Genomic DNA, 19,913 nt, shown 5'->3' with positions numbered 1-19,913 from the left:
AATTCACTATAGCTAGACTGTGGAACCAACCCAGATGCCCTTCAATAGATGAATGGATAAAAAAAAAATGTGGCATTTATACACAATGGAGTATTACACAGCACTAAAAAATGACAAAATCATGGAATTTGCAGGGAATTGGATGGCACTAGAGCAGATTATGCTAAGTGAAGCTAGCCAATCCCTAAAAAACAAATGCCAAATGTCTTCTTTGATATAATGAGAGCAACTAAGAACAAAGCAGGGAGGAAGAGCAGGAGGAAAAGATTAACATTAAACAGAGACATGAGGTGGGAGGGAAAGATAGAGAAAAGGGAAATTGCATGGAAATGGAAGGAAACCCCTCATTGTTATACAAAATTACATATAAGAGGTTATGAGGGGAATGGGGAAAAAAAAACAAGGAGAGAAATGAATTACAATAAGTGGGGTAGAGAGAGAAGATGGGAGGGGAGGGGAGGGGGGGATAGTAGAGGATAGGAAAGGTAGTAGAATACAACAGTTACTAATTTGGCATTATGTAAAAATGTGGATGTGTAACCGATGTGATTCTGCAATCTGTATTTGGGGTAAAAATGGGAGTTCATAACCCACTTGAATCTAATGTATGAAATATGATATGTCAAGAGTTTTGTAATGTTTTGAACAACCAATTAAAAAAAGGAATAAAAAAATCAATACCCATAAATCAAATGCATTTCTATACGTCTGTGATGAATCCTCTGAAAGAGAAATCAAGAATACTAACGCATTCACAATAGCCTCCAAAACAAAACAAAACTCGGGAATTGACTTAACAAAAGAGGTGAAATATCTCTACAATGAAAGCTACAGAACACTAGAAAAAGAAATCAAAGAAGACCTTAGAAGATGGAAAGATCTCCCATGCTCTTGTATAGGCAAAATTAATATTGTCAAAATGGCATACTACCCAAAGTTCTATACAAATTCAGTGTGATTCCAATTAAAATCCCATTGTCTTTCCCTATAGAAATGAAAAAAGCAATCATGAAATTCATTTGGAAAACTAAGAGACCCAGAATAGCCAAAGCAATCCTTAGCAAGAAGAGTGAAGCCCGAAGCATCACAATAACATCACATCACAATAACAGATGTTAAACTATACTACAAAGCTATAGTAACAAAAATGGCCTATTATTGGCACCAAAATAGACATGTAGACCAATGGTACAGAATGGAAGACACAGAGACAAATCCACATAAATACAGTTATCTCATACTAGGCAAAGGCGCCAAAAACATACAGTGGAGAAAAGATAGTCTCTTCAACAAATGGTGCTGGGAAAACTGGAAATCCATATGTATCAAAATGAAACTAAACCTCTGTCTCTCACCATGCACAAAACTCAAAAGTGGATCAAGGACCTAGGAATTAGACTAGTGACCCTGTGGCTTATAGAGGAAAAAGTAGGTCCAGATCTTCATCACGTTGGATTAGGCCCTGACTCCTTAACAAGACTCCTAAAGTGCAAGAAATAAAATTAAGGATAAACAAATGGGATGGACTCAAACTGAAAAGCTTCTTCTCAGCAAAAGAAACAATGAGGTGAACAGAGACCTACATTTTGGGAGCCAATTTTTGCCACACGCACATCAGAGCACTAATCTCCAGAATATAAACAGAACTCAAAAAACTTAACACCAAAACAACAAGCAGTCCAGTCAATAAATGGGCTAAGGTGCTGAACAGATACAGCTAATCAACAAATATATGAAAAAATGTTTAACACAATAATAATAATAATCATGATTTGCATTTCTTTAGTAATTAGAGAAATGCAAATCATAATTATTCTGAGGTTTCATTTTTATTGGTTATTGTTGACACTGTGTTCAAAAAAAGGAACCACATGAACATTTTAAGATAAAGAGTGTTGAGTTTTATACCTAACATTAGGTCAGAACCTCTAGAAAAAAGATGTCGTAATTTTGTACTTTTGAAAAATACTGAGTGAATTTTATTCAACTAATTGCGCAGTTATCCCTGAGTTTCATTTTGCTGTTTTCTTCCTCGTTTTAGTAACTTTTTTTTTTCCAGTGGTGGGAGATTTTATATGGGCCTATAAGTGGCTGCCCAAATCCTATTCATAAAATTATCAGCCATGTGTGGTGATGCAATCCTAGCTGCTGGGGAAGCTGAGGCAGGAAAATCACAAGTTTGAGGCTAGTCTAGACCACTTAGTGAGACCCTGTCTCAAAATAAAAAGGGTTGGGGATGTAACTCAGTAGCATACTGCTTACCTAGCTGCGTGAGGCCCTGAGTTCAATTCCCAGTACCGACACGGGGAGTGGTGGGGATCAGTGAATTTTTCTATCAGATTATTCCCTATGTGCCTACAAACCCACTGTTGTATCTGTAGCAAAACTACCTGAGTTATCTCCTTGTTGTATCCAGTCCTCCCTCCCCTCTTCTTTCATTTCCTCCCTTCTTGTTGTGGTACTAAGGATTGAACCCAGGTTCAGTGCATGCTGAGCAGTTCCTCCACTACTGAGGTGGCTCCTCAGTTTCTGTTCTTCTTTGAATGCCTTCCAGTGTTTTTCTTGTCCACTAGAAATGGTCTTGTCAAGATAATCAGTGACCTTACATTAACACACAGCGGCAATAAATAAGTCCTTATTAACAGAATTTGTCAATTCCTTCTTCCTTGAAACAGTTTTTTCATTTAACTTTAGGAATCACCTGTGTGTGTGTGTGTGTGGGTGCAGTGTGGGTGGGTTCTCTTCTCTTCAGTGTCTTTTGCTGGTCCTCTCTCTTTCTGACCCCTAAGTTCATAATGTCTTAGGGCTCATTCATTGGGTCTGTTTTTTTTTTTTCTATCCTCATATTCCTGATGATTTCATCTAATTTTATTGCTTAAAATAGAATCTGTAAGCAGATGATTTTCAAATTTATTTTCAAATTGAACTGGGAATTGAAAGAGTGTGGATCTTTCCTTATGTTTTTGCATGCCCTGTTCAACTGCCTACTTAGGATTCACTAAGGTATTTTTCATGTATTTCAAACTAAAGTTTCTGACATAAACATCTTATAACTCTTACTTCCAGCCTTTTCCTATTATCTTATTCCATTTTAGTTTATTTTCAGCTCCATTCTACCAAACTTATCACATCATATGTGAATATATTGAATGGCAAAAGATTTAGTGACCATCTGTGCTTCGTATACACAAAAAATAATTTTGTGTGGTGTGCAGTATATAAGAATTTGTGGAGAAGGCTAAATAACTCAGTAGTCTTAAATCATTTAGTGCCTCACGCATGCTAGGCAAGCGCACTACGACTTGAGTCACATCCCCAGCCCGATTAATAGGTTTTTATATTCAGGGTGACTGTAAAACTCTGAAATATTCATGGATATCACTGAATTTTCACGAAACAGATTGTTGGTTTTATATACATATGCATGTATGCGTAAACACATTTCTGTGTGTGTGCAAGCTGCGTATACTTTTTTAAAAATATTTTTATTGTTGATGAAATTTTTAAATTTTATTTATTTATTTGTATGTGGTGCTGAGAATCGAACCCAGTGATTCACACATTCTAGGCAAGCGCTCTACCACTGAGCCAGAAGCCCAGCCCTGCGTATACTTTTTATTAAGATCTTTTATGGTTCAAGCTGTCTCTCTTTGAAATGTGTTGGTTTCAGAAACAGAGTATGACAATGCTTTAAGCAAATAAGGGATTTAGTTTTGTCACATAACTCACAAATCCAGAAGTAGGCAGTAGTTATAATTGGTTTAGCTACTCAGCAGTGCAGTTAGAGATTGGCTAGTTTTGTCTTTCCACTCTCTTAGCCTTATTTATTGGCAGGTTTTTAATCCTCATGCTTGTTATAGATCTAGGCATCATATTCCAGATTCAAGGCTAGAAAAATGGAAGACTGGTGGTTTCAGACACTTTTGTTCCCATATGTTAAGAAAGTATATGTTTTCCTAGAACCAACTGACCTTCCACTTCCAAAGCAGACTCTTGATCTTTGATCTTTGATCTTAGTTACCTATTTCCTCTCCCTTCCTCCTGGCCTGGAAAGCTCAAAAGTGGGTATTTTCCCCAGGCCCATTATTACTCTGAATAATCAAGCTTCTTAAAAAGGGGGAATAAGCATAATTCACAATAGCTAAACTGTGGAACCAACCTAGATGCCCTTCAATATGAATGGATTAAAAAATGTGGCATACACAATGGAATATTACTCAGCAATAAAGGAGAATAAAATCATGGCATTTGCAGGTAAATAGTGGAGTTAGAGAAGATAGTGCTAAATGAAGTTAGCCAATCCCAAGAAAACCAAATGCCGAATGTTTTATTTGATATAAGGAGGCTGATTCATAGTAGGATAGGGAGCTGCAGCATGGGAGGAATAGATGAACTCTAGATAGGGCAGAGGGGTTGGAGGGGAAGGGAGAGGGCATGGGGTTAGAAATGATGGTGGAATATGATGATCATTATTATCCAAAGTACAGGTATGAAGACACGAGTTGGTGTGAATGTACTATATATACAACCAGAAATATGAAAAATTGTGCTCTATGTGTGTAATAAGAATTGTAATGCATTGTGCTATCATATATAAATAAAAAATTTACATAAAAATAAATCTTTTATCACATAAAAAGGGGGAGGGAATAAGTCTGATAAGCATTATACAGTGAATGCCACACAGAACCTCCATAAACTACTAAATTTAAATATAGTTGGTGATGAGAGTGTTTTTTTTTTACATGGGAAAATTTTATTATTTGTCAATAAGTTCAAATAAATGGCATTTTAATAATGGGTGAAAGGATATTTGTTTTTTGAAGGCTTTCAATAATTACAAATATGTGAAAAACAATTAATTTGTTAAGACGTTCTTCATTTATTTTTTGTGGCTCTGGAACCCAGGACCTCATACATCCTGCGTATAGTCATTTAGTCATTTATTTAAAAGTTAGCAAATTTGAGCAGATGTGGCCATTTTTTTTTTTAAGCTAGTAGTTTGGTTTAATTACTTGGTCCTGTTTTCAGTTTATAATGGTCAGTTTTTAAAATATCAATTTTACTGTTGATGTAATTTGGGAATTAGAAGAGATTTTCCTTACAGTTATAAAGATTCATTTTTATTATCAATTTTGATTCTCTTTTTCTTTATTGTTAATTTTTATTCTCTTTTGCTTTCCGTAGAATGTTGGTTCAATTAAGAAACATCAGGGAGATAAATTCAACCCAGTGGTAAGTAGCTTTAATTTCTTTTGTTAGAAAGTTTTACACATATTATGACCCTTCTCTGGTTTGCTTCTTTTTCCTTCATGTTGTTAGACAATTCTTAACCTCTACAATGTTACTTCTGCTTTATAAAAGAACTCTTCTTTTCTTAAAAGTCAAATTAGCAGTTGCCATGTTGATCAGTTGCTGTTCAGGCTAGGCCGTCTCTCTGTGGATTACTTCCTTATATTGTTGTGTAAGGGATAATACAATGTATTATTATTGTGTAGGGAATAATACAATGAATTATTGTGTCAGGTACGATTTCTGGGCATTTTTACTCATTTACTCTTTAAAAATATGATACTTGCCCCTTTGGCCTCAAGAATTAAGGTTTTCTTTACCTTTTAAAAAATTTGTTATTTTTAGATATACATGAAAGTAGAGTACTTTTTTTTTTAAATCCATTTTTATCCTGCATCACTTCCATCTGCAGGTGTGTATAGAATTGGGGTCTATTTTTCTATTGTCTCTAGACCTACTGAATTTAATCTGTGGTCTCAAAGTATGGTGGCACATGTTTGTAGTGCCAGCTATTGAGGAGATTGAGATAGGAAGGTCACCTAAGTGTAACAGTTCAAGGCCAACCTGGACCAGTGTAGTGAGACCCTGTCTGAAAACAAAACTGAATTTAATCTGAGGTCTAAAGTGTTCTTTTCATAACCTTTATCCACAGAAATTTTCTTTTGAGATTGTAAACTCTATGCAGCTTTCTAGAGCCAAGTATTCATCTAATCTTCCCTTTCTGAATTCATTGTCCTTTCTAAGTTCTACAACTTGCAACATGATTAGCTCTACAGAAAAATCTTGGAAGTTTTTCATTATTGTTATAATTGCTTTACCCTGTAAATTGCCTTATACCTCAAGTGTCTATATCACAACTAAAATAAGTATGCATTATTTTAAATCACATATAATAACATTTGATAGCCTTTATTCTTAGGAATTATATTCTGAAATTAAGGATTTTCTAGGCCTTATCTTCCAAGTTCCTGGATACTATCAAATTATAGCCAGGTATAGTGGAGCACACCTGTAATCCCCGAAGCTTGGGAGACAGAGACAGGAATATTGCAAGTTCAAAGCCAGCCTCAGCAATTTAGTGAGGTCCTAAATAACACAGCAAGACCCTGTCAATAAATAAAATATTAAAAAGGGGCGGGGGTGCTGGGGATGTGGCTCAGTGGTTAAGTGCCTCTGGGTTCAATCCCTTGTACCAAAAATAAAAAAATAAACAATATAAAAAATATACACACATGCAGTAGTTATGATGTGCTAGAGTCATAGTTTGAAACATTAAAATAGCTCTACTCAATAGAACTTTCTGCAATGATGGACATGTTCTGTATTTGGTTAGTCTACTCTGGTAGCTACTAGCCATGTGTAACTGCTGAGCATTTAAAATGTAGTTAGGGTAATTGAGAAATTTTATTTGATTAACTGTAATATTAAGCTTAAATAGTTACATGTGTTTAGTGACATATTGGACAGTACAGATAGAATTCTTCCTATTGTTCTTAAGTATTCTCCTAACTCAATATTAGTGATATTCTTAAAATGTATAGAATTAGAAATTTCATGCTCATTTTCAGAATTTTAAAAATGAACTGTTTATTCCTATTGGTAAAACATGCCTTTGTACAACATGGATTGTTTATAGTAAGTGTTCAGTAAACTTTTCTGGATATTTATTTTCTGACAAGGGTTTTAATGGAAACCTTTCTTTTTTTCCCCCCATGGTTCTGGGGATGGAATCAAGGTCTTGCATGTAACAGGCAAGTGTTCCCAACCCTAGATGGAACCATCTAATGTTTGGCATCATAGTTTCTTTTTGTAAATCCTGAAGTGTATAGCAAATACCTATTAATACTTGAATAGTTTTGAGGACTTGACTCCAATAAGGCCTCAGTGGGAAAATGGAGATAATAATACATGTCTTAGAAAGTTGTAGTGAGGATGAAATGAGAATATGCCTATAGTTTACCTAAAGATTTTAGCACAATGCCAGGCATTTGGTGACTGAGTAAAGTCAGATTTTAAAGAAGATTGCAAGAGAAATACTTATTCTACCTGTATTAAACACTCGAGTATCATACATAATTTTAAAAAATTTTGTAGTTATAGATGAACAGCATGTTTTTATTTTATTTTATGGGGTGCTAAGGATCGAATCCAGTGTCTCACGTGTGCCAGGCAAGCTCTGTGCCACTGAGCTATAGCCCCAGCCCTATCATACATAATTTGAAGAAGAGTTTTGTGCCATGCCATATAGAGCCATATTGAAACCTGAAGCATAAGGGCAAATCAGTAATACTGATCTTGTATTTATTTAAACATTTTTCATTTTGATAATAAATGGATTTTTTAAAAAATGTATTAAAAATATTTATCTTGATTACTGTTTTTTGACACCTCCTTACATTTTGTGCCTGAGACCACACTGGCTTTGTCTTAGGGTTGGCCCTGGTTAGAAGTAATCTAATACTAAGTAGGGTAAGAATTTGTCATTTAACACAAATGACAACACTGATTATCAGTCATTCCTATTTATTAGAGTAGGTCTTTCTTTGCTAATATAATCTTAACCTAGTTGGAATAACCTATGCACATACATTGTATACTTTGCGAAACTGGCCTTCACTAGAATTTCCACTAATTCAAAAGTAGCTTTTTCTCTCATTTGATTTGAAGTTTGTGCTTTATTTAAGCAAATTTATGGTTCAGTGTATAATCTTAAGTACATTTGAGACCTGTAAGCTTTGTAGAAAGACTGTAAGGCTAATATTTGATTAGAACAACATATTTTTGGGGTAAATGGGAATTTTCATATGGGAGAATCATAGGGAAGTTAAATGGTGATTAATCTCTGATAGTTGGTTAGGAAAACTGAAAATGTTTTTACATTTCTGCTTTCTATTCAAAAGTACACATAATCAAGTGCTTAACTAAGAAACATACAGAATTCTTATTTTATTTTTCAATTTGTTCTTTTTACTTTTTAAAACACACATGACAGAGTGTGTTTTGACATTATACATGTCTGGAGTATAACTTATTCTATAATATTAGGATGGAACACAGAATTTTTAAAGCCAGTAATTAAAGAAAAATCTTGTTGTATTAGAGTATTTCTTTTAGAGAATTAAGAAGCACTCATAAAGCATTTTGTAGAAGCATATAATTTGGTGCTTCATGGATTGTTTTAGAGAGTACTAAAGTACTTGAGTCAAATTTGTAATCCAGTAGATATAAATGTGGATACCAAAGCAATGTCAAATGGACTCCACTGAGTATGTAGTAGTGGGGAATTATCTGTGACATAAGAATTATAATAAGTAAATAAGAAAACTTGTTAGTTATGTATGTTTTAATCAAATTTATTTTTATTTGAATATTACAGTATTTAAAAATGACTACAAAACGAAGTTTATTTGTGCGGTTGGTACCATGTCGCTGTTTACGAGGGGAAGAGGAGACTGTCACTACTCTGGATTATTCCCATTGCAGTTTGGAACAGGTTCCCAAAGAGATTTTTACTTTTGAAAAAACTTTGGAGGAGCTCTATTTAGACGCTAATCAGATTGAAGAGCTTCCAAAGGTATGGTAACACAATTTTTCAAGAATTATCTTTGGAGATTTCTTTGTCTTAGAAGTTTGATATTCCTAATATTGCCATAATGCTGTCCATATATATGTATGTGTTTCCCTTTTTTTAGTTTAATTTACACTAAGTCATGCTGCATAATAAAATTTTCAAAATAGATTTTAAAACTTCAAATTAATTGCTTGAATACTAGTGCCAAATAACTTAAAAATTTGCACTGACTATTCTTGGGTAGCTCCCTTTCATATGCCCAGTTTGCTCTGCTGTACAGATATACTGGAAAATCTATAGAGAATACACTGGACACCTTGAAAGCCAGGAAATGGTTAATGCCAACATGGCAGATTAGAGAAAGGCTACATTTCCATTTGCTCTATGGCTCAGGATATAAACAGCGGTACTTACTACTGGGATACTGCAAGTTCACAGGGTAGATACTCGACTGCTGAACTAAACTCAGTCAAAAGACAGCGCATCTTGCCCCACACACAAGTTAACGACATTCAAGCTTTTGCTATACTTAAAGAATAGAAGAGATAAAACCCAAACTACCAACCAGGCCCCAAGTAGGAACAGATGGGGTGGGCCCTCGGTGGGCCCTCAAATCTCACTCATAGACATCTGCTCCCACAGCAAAAACAGTTAACATGAAAACTGTAGATAACCACACCTGTGAGGAATCTCAGTCTAGATCACTCTAGAACACTTTTGGTAAGAGAAAGCTGTGTCCTCAGAAGGCCAACATATAAGAGTAGAAGAGAAATCCATCCCAGAAGATGCATAAAACCCAACACAGGAATATAAGAAATAGGAAAAAAACAAGATAAAATGACACCTCCTACAGTTTGTGATTTATTAGCAACTTACTCCAAAGATATCAAAGTGGCTGAAATAGCACATAAAAAATTCAAGAGAATGATTATAAAAATGATCAATGAATTTGAAGAAAACACAGAAAAAAACTGAATGAATTAAGGAAGTCAGTACAAGATATGAATGAGTAATTCAATAAAGAGACAAAGGTATTGAAAAAGACCGAAACAGAAATCTTGGAAATGAAAGACACAACAAATAAAATGTTCAGTTGAAAGTCTTCCTAATAGAGTAGACATTGCTGAAGACAGAATCTCAGAGTTCAAAGACAGAGTGGCCATTCTTAAACATTCAGACAGTATTAAAGAAAAGATAATAATTAACCATGTTCAGAATATACAGAAACTCTGGGACAACATTAAAAGACCAAATTTAAGAATCACTGAAATTGAGGATTTTGAGATGCAAGCTAATAGAGTAGATATCTATTCAGAGTATCAGAAAATTTTCTAAGCCTTGAGAATGAGATGGATATCCAGATGCAGAAGGCACTCAGAATCCCAAATAGACAAGATCAAAAAAGAATCTCTCCATGACACATTATAATTAAATACAGAATAAAGTTAAAAATTTTAAAAGCCTCAAGAGAAAAACATCAGGTCACATTTAGAGAGGCAAGTAATTTGGAATTCTGTTTTCTCAGTACAGACTCTAAAAGCCAGGAAGTCTTGGAATTATGTGTGTTGAGCTCTGAAATAAAATAACTTGTCAGCAAGATTGCTATATCCCATGAAACTATCCTTAGAATTGAACGGAAAAAAAAAACCTTCTAAGGTATGCAGAAACTAAAAGAATTCATGACTATTAAACTGTCACTTAAGATCTTACTTAAAGAAATACTCCATACAGAAGAAATAAAAAATAAGCCCCAGAGCTGACAAATAAACAAATCTGCTTTGAAGAGTAGCTAAGCAAATGAGAAACAGAACCAAATTAAACATTAGAAATAAATCAGAATGGCAGGAAATAATGAAAATATCTCTGTAATAACAATGTAAATGATCTCATCTCTCCAAGTAAAAGATATAGACTAGCAGAATGGATTAAAAAACAAGACCCAACTGTATGTTGTGTGAAGAAAATCCACTGATAGGTGAAACAATGGAAATTGATATACCATGTGAAAGGAGCTGGGAAATAAGCAGGAGTAGTAGATTCTCTGATATCTGATAAAGTAGTGTTAAAGCCAGAATCAATCAGGAGAGACAAACAAGGTCACTTTATAGTGGAAAAGGAAACAGTCCAACAGGAAAATATAATGATAGTAAATATTTGTGCCCCAAATGTTGGTGCACCTAATTACATAAAAGAAATACTGCTTGAATTGAAGCCTCAGATAGACCCAATTATGATAATACTGGGTGATTTCAACACACCTCTCTCACCATTAGATAGGTAATCCATTAGACACAAACCGAGTAAAAACTCTTTGGAATTGAAAAATATTATAAATCAGATGGACTTGACAGACATCTATAGAATATTTCATCCAACCTCAGCCAAACACACTTTCTTCTTAGCAGTTCACAGAACCATTCACCATATTTATGCCACAAAACAACTCTTTGAATCTTATTGGATTTCATTGGAATAAAATTAGAAGTCAGCACCAAAAATCCCTACAGAAACTATATAAACACATGGAAATTGAACAGTACACTTTGGAATTATGAAGGCGTGATAAAAGAAATTAAGGGAGAATCAAAGTGTGAAATATGATATATCAAGAACTATGTAATGTTTTGAACAACCAACAATAAAAAAATTAAAAAAAAAGAAATTAAGGGAGAAAATAAAAAATTCTGAAGACAGTTCTAAAAGGAAAGTTTCTGATGTTTACATGAGAAATTCAGAAAGATCCCTCCAAAACAATCTAATGATGCATCTCAAGGCCTTGAAAAAGGAGAACAACCAATTCCAAAACCAGTAGAAGGAAGGAAATAATTAAGATCAGAGCTGAGACCAATTAAATTGAAAATAAAAAAATACAAAGGATCAATGAAACAAATAGTTGGTTCTTTGAAAAGATAAATAATATTGATAAGCCTATAGTCAAACTAACCAAAAGAAAGAGAAAGCCCAAATGAATAAAATTAGAGATGAAAAAGGAGAAATTATAACAGACACCACCAAAATCCAGAGGATCATTAGGGACTATTTTGAAAACCTTTATACTACAATAATTTGGAAAACATATAAGAAATGGATACATTTTTAGATACTTATGACCTGCCAAAATTGAATTAAGAAAACTTAAAAAACTTAAAGAGACCAATAACTGGAAGTGAAACAGAAGCAGTAATAAAAAAACCTTCTGCCAAAGAAAAGCCCAGAACCAGATGAATTCTCACCTGAATTCTACCAGACCTTTACAGAACTAATGACAATGCTTGTCAAGTTATTCCATGAAATAGAAAGAATTTGGCTTCCAAATTCATTCTGTGAAGCCAGTATCATGCTCATACCCAAACCAGATAAGGACATATCAAGGAAAGAAAACTACAAACTAATATTCCTGTTGAACTTAGATGCAGAAATCCTTAATAAAACCTTATAAACTCATATTCAATAACATTTTAAGAAGATTGTACATTATGATCAAGTAGGTTTTATCCCAGGAATGCAAGGATGATTTAACATGCAAATCAATAAATGTAATTCATAAATAGAATTAAGAACAGAAATCACTTAGTCATCTCAATAGATGCAGAGAAAGCCTTCAACAGAATTCAACACCCATTCATGATAAAAGAACTGAAGAAACTATGGATGAAACCTCATCTCAACATCATAAAGGGTATATATGAAAAACCCAAAGCCAAAATCAGAGTGAATGGAGAAAAACTGAAAGTATTTCCTTTAAAATCTGGAACAAGACTAGGATGTTCATTGTCAGTACTCTTATTTGAGAGAAGGAAATAAAAGATATAAAAACAGAAAAGGAAGAAGTAAAAATTATCACTGTTTGCAGATGGTGTAATCTTATACTTAGAAGATTCACCAAAAGACTGTCAGAGGGCTGGGGTTGTGGCTTAGTGGTAGAGCACTTGCCTAGCATGTGCAAGGCACTGGGTTCGATCCTCAGCACCACATAAAAATAAATATATAAAATAAAGGTATTGTGTTCAACTACAACTAAAAAAATATTTTAAAAAAAGACTGCCAGAACTAATAAATTCAGCAAATTAACAGGTTACAGACTCAACATATAAAAATCAATAGCTTTCCTAAACACCAAAAATGAATCTGCTGAGAAAGAAATCAGGAAAACAATCCCATTCATGAAAGCAAAACTACCTAGTAATAAATCTAACTAAGGAAAAGAAGACCTCTACAATAAAAACCATATAACACTGAAGAAAGAAACTAAAGAAGATGCAAGAAGATGGAAAGACCTCCTGTGTTCATGGATAGGCAGAATTAATATGGTTTTAAGTGACCATACTACCAAAAGCAGTATACAGAATCACTACCATTCCCATCAAAATGCCAATGACATTTTCCACAGAACTAAAAAAAATAGAACAGTACTAAAATTGATTTGAAAGAATTAAAGACCCAGAATACTCAAAGCAATTCTAAGCCAAAAAAGCAATGCTGGAAGTATCACAATCCCTGACTACAAATTGTACTACAGGGATACAGTAACAAAAACTACATGATGGTAAATGCATTCTACTGTCATGTATTACTAATTAAAACAAATAAAAAAATTAAAAACATACATAGACCAATGGTATGGAATAGGAAACACAGAGACAAACCCACTCAGGTAAGTCACCTTATCTTTGACAAAGGTGCCAAAAATATACACTGGATAGAAAACAGCCTTTTAAACAAATGGTGCTAGGAACACTGGTTGTGCATATATAGAATAATGAGACTAGAACTTTATCTCTCATGCTGCACAAAAGTCAACCCAAAATGGATTAAATACCTAGGCAGGAATTACATCTAAGGCACAGGCAAGGACTTTCTCAGTAGGGCCCCTAAAACTCAGGAAATAATGTCAAGAGTTAATAAGTGGGATGGCATCAAATTAAAAAGCTTCAGCACAGCAAAGGAAACAATCAAGAATGTGAAGAGAGAACCTTCAGAAGTGGAGAAAATCAGTCAATCAACAAGTACATGAAAAAATGCTCAACATCTCTAGCTGTCAGAGAAATGCAAATCAAAACCACCCTAAGATACCATCTCACTCCAGTAAGATTGGCAGCCATTAGGAAGTCAAACAACAACAAGTGCTGGCGAGGATGTGGGGAAAAGGGTACACTTGTACATTGCTGGTGGGACTGCAGATTGGTGCAGCCAATTTGGAAAGCAGTATGGAGATTTCTTGGAAAGCTGGGAATGGAGCCACCATTTGACCCAGCTATTCCCCTTCTTGGTCTATTCCCTAAAGACCTAAAAAGAGCATGCTACAGGGACACTGCTACATCGATGTTCATAGCAGCACAGTTCACAATAGCAAGACTGTGGAACCAACCTAGATGCCCTTCAATAGACGAATGGATAAAAAAAATGTGGCATTTATACACAATGGAGTATTACTCTGCATTAAAAAATGACAAAATCATAGAATTTACAGGGAAATGGATGGCATTAGAGCAGATTATGCTAAGTGAAGCTAGCCAATCCCTAAAAAACAAATGCCAAATGTCTTCTTTGATATAAGGAGAGTAACTAAGAACAGAGTAGGGACGAAGAGCAGGAGAAGAAGATTAACATTTAACAGGGATGAGAGGTGGGAGGGAAAGGGAGAGAGAAGGGAAATTGCATGGTAATGGAAGGAGACCCTCAGGGTTATACAGTGGAGGAGGTAGAGAGAGAGGAGGGGAGGGGAGGGGAGAGGTGGGGAGGGGGGATGGTGGAGGATGGGAAAGGCAGCGGAGCACAACAGACACTAGTATGGCAATATGTAAATCAATGGATGTGTAACTGATGTGATTCTGCAATCTGTGTATGGGGTGAAGGTGGGAGTTCATAACCCACTTGAATCAAAGTGTGGAATATGATATGTCAAGAAATTTGTAATGTTTTGAACAACCAACAATAAAAAATTAAAAAAAAAAAAAGAAGTGGAGAAAATCATCACTAGCTACTCTTCTGACAGATCATTAATATCCAGAATATACAAAGAACTAAAAAAAAAAACAAACACCAAAAAGATAAATAACCAAAATAAGTAAATGGGCAAATGAACTAAACACACACTTTTCAAAAGAAGATTTACAAATGGCTAACTATAAGAAAAAAACATTCAATCACTAATAATTAGGGAAATACAAATCAAAAAAAGAAAGTCAGCATACTATGGCGCTACATTCATACCTGTGTTTATAGTTACACAATTCACAGTAACCAAACTATGGAACCAGTGTAGATGTCCATCAACAGGTGGTGAATGGATAAAGAAAATGTGGTACATTTACACAATAGAAATATTTTTTATTCAACCATTAAAAGTGAAATTAAGTCATTTATAGGAAAATAAGTGAAACATCAGACCCTTATTAATGCAAAACAAGCCAAACTCAGAAGGTCAAGGGTTATTAAATACTGTCTCTCATATGCAAAAACTACAGAGAAAAAAAGGAAAAGAAAGGTGGGTGGGATGTGAAAATTGAAGGGACATCAGTAGAATAGATGAAAGGGACCAGGGGAAGAAAAAGGAAAATACTGGGGAGTGATATTTGCTAAATTATATTGTTATATTCATATGTATGAATATGTATCAACAAGTTCCACCATTATGTGTAACTGTAATGCACCAATGTAAAATTTTGCAAAGATAAAATATTTGTATTTACTTTTGTCGCATATTATAACTGCTGAGGTAGATAATGAGACTATACAATTGGTAGAGCCAATAGATTTAACTGGACAAAGAACTGAAATCAATACTGTCTTTTTCTTTCTTTCTTTCTTTCTTTTTTTTTTTTTAAATTTTTGTTTTTGGGTACCAGGGATTTAACTCTGGAATACTTGACCACTGAGCCATATCCCTAGCCCTATTTTGTATTTTATTAGAGACAGGGTCTCACTGAGTTATTTAGCGCCTCGCTAAATTGCTGAGGCTGGCTCTGAACTAGCGATCCTCTTGCCTCCACCTCTGGAGCCACTGGGATTACAAGGCGTGTATCACCGCGCCTGGCCGTAATGCTGTCTTTTTCTAGTTTTCATAAAACATTGATGTGCATTTGGGGATGATTGTTATTTTATCATGATTTTATTGTTAAAACATCTTTTTAGAGGCAGTATTTTGTTCATTTGCAGTTTGGAAAGTTTTTGGAGGACTCATTCTGAAATGTAGCAATAACTGGAAGGAGAAATTTAGTGTCATGAAACACTATCAAATTATCACCTTGTTTGTTTGCTAGAATTTTTTAGTGTATTTTTCTCTTTTCTTCTTATCCTGTACTCAGTTTCCTGTGTTTTATTTTAAAAAAAGCAAACAGCTTATACTTTTGTTAAGATCTTTAGCCATCCAAACAGCAGTGTTTATGAAACTGTGGACCAGAGACCCATTGGTGGCTTATAAAGCTGATTAGTACACATGGTCAGCATTTAGAAAAATGAACTGTATAATATAGACTATGATAATTAGAGAATAAAAAGGTAAGACACTTAAAGAAGGATTTTCAGATGAAGAAGAAATTTTTGTAAGTGTACATTCTGTGCAATGGGATGCATTTGTACTAAAAATTATTCATTATTTATTTGGGCATCCTGTTGGAATCTAGCATTCCTAACTATAATATATTAGAAAATAAAGTGTGTTGTATATGGCAGTTGTTTCATGAAGTATTTGTATTAGATTTTCATATGTGTGTAAACCTACTGAATGAACGTGTGCAAAAGACTTTCTTTCCTGGTGACCAGTAGTAATAACACTTAGAAACTCATTGGTACTCTTGGTAATTTTAAAGAGAAATCTAATGGCTGTGGGTAAAATATTAAGGATTTTCAGTTACATGTTTAAGAATTAAATACTTAAATTGTGGAATTGTGCCTTGAAATTCAGTATTCTTCCTTATAATGTGTTTTTCAGCAAGTTGTGTTGCTTGCTGAAGCAGTTTGAATAGCTGAGTCTTTTGTCTATCTGATAGGTAATAGTTTTATTATGGTTTTCATTTTGAAATAAACTCGTTTGAAAGAGAATCTCTACATTTTATTAAATGTAACAGCCCCTTCCACCTTTTTGACTACTTCAGTAGAGTATATAACCTTACTCTTACTCTAAAGTGTGTTTCACTTTTCACTTAGATTAGAAGTATGAGGATATAAATCATTCTAAGTGGTACAGATGTATTCAGGTACATGAACAGAATAATGAGAAATCTTTCTGATATTAGTATGGGTAAAACTCTATTTTAATGACTACTACTACTAATTATTTGTAAAAGGTAATAGATGAAATATTTAAAGAAATTTAAAAGATATTCAAAATCCTTTTTTCTCTTTTTTCACTAGCAACTTTTTAACTGTCAATCTCTACACAAACTGAGTTTGCCAGACAATGATTTAACAACGTTACCAGCATCCATTGCAAATCTTATTAATCTCAGGGAACTAGATGTCAGCAAAAATGGTAAGGTCTTTCTTTCCCTTAATTTTTGTACTTGGGAATACATTTCATTATTCAGATTTCTGTTGTTTTAACAAATAAAATATAAAAATTTTATTTTTCCATTTTAAAGATTTTGCAACCTGTTTTATATAAATCAGTAAAATTTATTGTTATACTCTTGGCTTGGCATTTGTTTTATAAGTATAAAAACTATGATAACTTAAAACAGGTGGAAAATGGTGGGTTTTTTTAATGTTGTTATTAACTGTAGTAACCGGGTTGTGTAATAGACCTCTTGAACTTGTTTCTCCTGTCTAAAGTTTATATCCTTTTATCTATATAGCCTAATACTCAAAACCCTGCCCCTCTCCAGCCACTGATAACCACCATTTTACTTACTCTGTGCTTCTATGATTTTGTCTTTTTAAGATTATATATGAAAATAAGATTAAGTAGTTTTGACTTTTTTCCTTACTTCATTTAATGAAATGTCCTTTAGGTTTATCCAAGTTGTCCCAAATAATAGGATTTCCTTCTTTTTCAAGTTTGAATAGTACTTTATTGTGTATATATGCCACATTTTCTTTATTCACTCATCTGTTGATGGACACTTAGGTGAATTCTGTGTCTTAGGTATAGAACATAGATGTTCTGCAGATGTTTCTCTCTTTCTCTCCACTCATCCATATATACTATGCAAGTGCTACCACTGAGCTGCCCCCTCAAATACCTCTTGGACATACTAATTTGATTTTCTTTGGATATATACCCAGTACTAGCTATTGGTAGTCCTTTATAAAAAAAAATATTATTTTTGAGGAGACTCTATACTCTTTTCTATAATGGCTATACTAAATTATGGTCCCACCAACAGTGGGGGTTCCATTTCAATTTTTTTCAAATCCTCATCAACCCTTTTGTCTTCTATTTCCATTGTTGGGGATTGAGCAAGTGCTAGGTGAGTGCTCTGCCACTGAGTTATACCTTTAACTCTCTGTTGTCTTTTTGATAATAGCCATTCTAACATGTGTAAAGTATATGTCACTGGGGATTTAATTTGCATTTTTTGATGATTAATAATGTGGAACATTTTTTCATATTCCTGTTGGCCAATTCTATGTCTTCTTTTGAGAAATATCTATTTAAGTTCTTTGCCATTTTAAAAATCAAGTTGGTTGTTCTCTTGATATTGAGTTGTTTGAACTCTTTACATATTTTGCATATTAACCCCTTACTTAAGAAAGAAAAAAAATCATTGTTCAGACCATTGCCAAACTCCAGAGCATAATGAGGCTTTCCCCTTAGGTCCTGTTTTTGTAATTCTATAGTTTGAGGTTTAACATTTAAGCCACTAATCCATTTTGAGTTGAATTTTACATATTTTGTAAAATAAGAACCTAATTTCCTTCTTCTGCATGGGGATATTTAATTGTTCTAACAGTTTTGAAGAGATTGTCCTTTCCCCATTGTTTCTTTTGGCACCTTTGGAAAAATTGAGTTGAACATAAAAGCATGAATTTATTTCAGAACTCTTTATTTTGTTCCATTAGTCTGTGTCTGTTCTTGTGCTAGTACTACACTGCTTTAATTCCTGCAGTTTTATGGTATATATTTAAGTTAGGGAATGTGATACCTGAAGCCTTGTTTTTTTTTTTTAATTCAACATTGCATTAACTTTTTTTTTTTTTTTTTTGCATTAGCATGTTTTTTTGTGAAAAAAAATGTTGTTGGAAGTTTAGTAGTGATTGCATTGAATCTGTAGAACAATGTGGATAGTATAGACGATCTTAATTCAAAAGAATGTTGAGCTTGAATTTAACTGTCAGTCTCTACACAAACTGAATTTGCCAGTCAATGATTTAACAACATTATCAGCATCCATTGCAGATTTTATTAATCTCAGGGAACTAGATATCAGCAAAATTGGTAAGGTCTTTTTTCCCTGAATTTTGTACTTGGGAATATATTTTTCTAGCAACTTGGGATGTCTTCTACTGCTTCCTTAATTTTTTTTCATTGTGTTTTCAGTTTTCTTAGTGTTCTATGGTTTTCAGTGTATGGGTAGTTCATCTCTTTGATGGAATTATTCCTTAGGTTTTTTTTTTTTTTTTTTTTTTTTTTTTATGGGTTTGTCAATTATCCAGGTTATAAAATTTTAACTATTTTTGGAATATCTGAACAGACACGCTAAGGGAGAAGCAATGGGTCCAACAGCTGCACATCCCATGTGTATTCCAGCTTGACTTCCAGCCTAGTGCATCTGTGAGCATCTTTGGTTTGAAATTCGGTTTCCTAATCTCATTACAGACTCTTGTTGAAAGATGTCTATGACCTCCCAGTCCTAATGATTCTAGAATGGCCAGCAGATTACACTTCTTCATGTATTTTGGTACATACCCAGCAAGTCCCAAATGTTGTACCTTTGATCTACCCATCCTGACTCTGGACTTTGTTTACTCCACTCTCTCAACATTCAATTCCACAATCTCATCATCTTTCAGATCCCTGAAGTGTCTTGGAGTGTTTGAACAAAAATGCCACCATTCCCCCCAAAATGCTTGTGTTTCTCTTTATTAAGATTTTTGAAGTATTTTTTAT

The 19,913-nt window shown here is 34.0% G+C and overlaps 1 protein-coding gene across 1 annotated transcript in view; it reads left to right on the top strand.

Annotated features, from left to right (window-relative positions):
- The window catches only part of Erbin (erbb2 interacting protein), a 128,789-nt gene that overhangs the window by 49,220 nt on the left and 59,656 nt on the right, over nucleotides 1-19,913 (top strand). The window contains exons 2-4 of the mRNA XM_048806579.1: nucleotides 5,188-5,235; nucleotides 8,669-8,866; nucleotides 17,219-17,336. Coding sequence (XP_048662536.1) covers nucleotides 8,678-8,866; nucleotides 17,219-17,336 — 307 coding nt within the window. The 5' untranslated portion in view covers nucleotides 5,188-5,235; nucleotides 8,669-8,677. The remainder of the gene's footprint in view (nucleotides 1-5,187; nucleotides 5,236-8,668; nucleotides 8,867-17,218; nucleotides 17,337-19,913) is intronic.

Source organism: Marmota marmota, unplaced genomic scaffold (genome assembly GCF_001458135.2).
Source record: "Marmota marmota marmota unplaced genomic scaffold, marMar, whole genome shotgun sequence".
NCBI classification, from domain to species: Eukaryota; Metazoa; Chordata; class Mammalia; order Rodentia; family Sciuridae; genus Marmota; species Marmota marmota.
The sequence above is the reverse complement of the archived record's forward strand: the minus strand, read 5'-3'. Positions and strand labels throughout refer to the sequence as shown.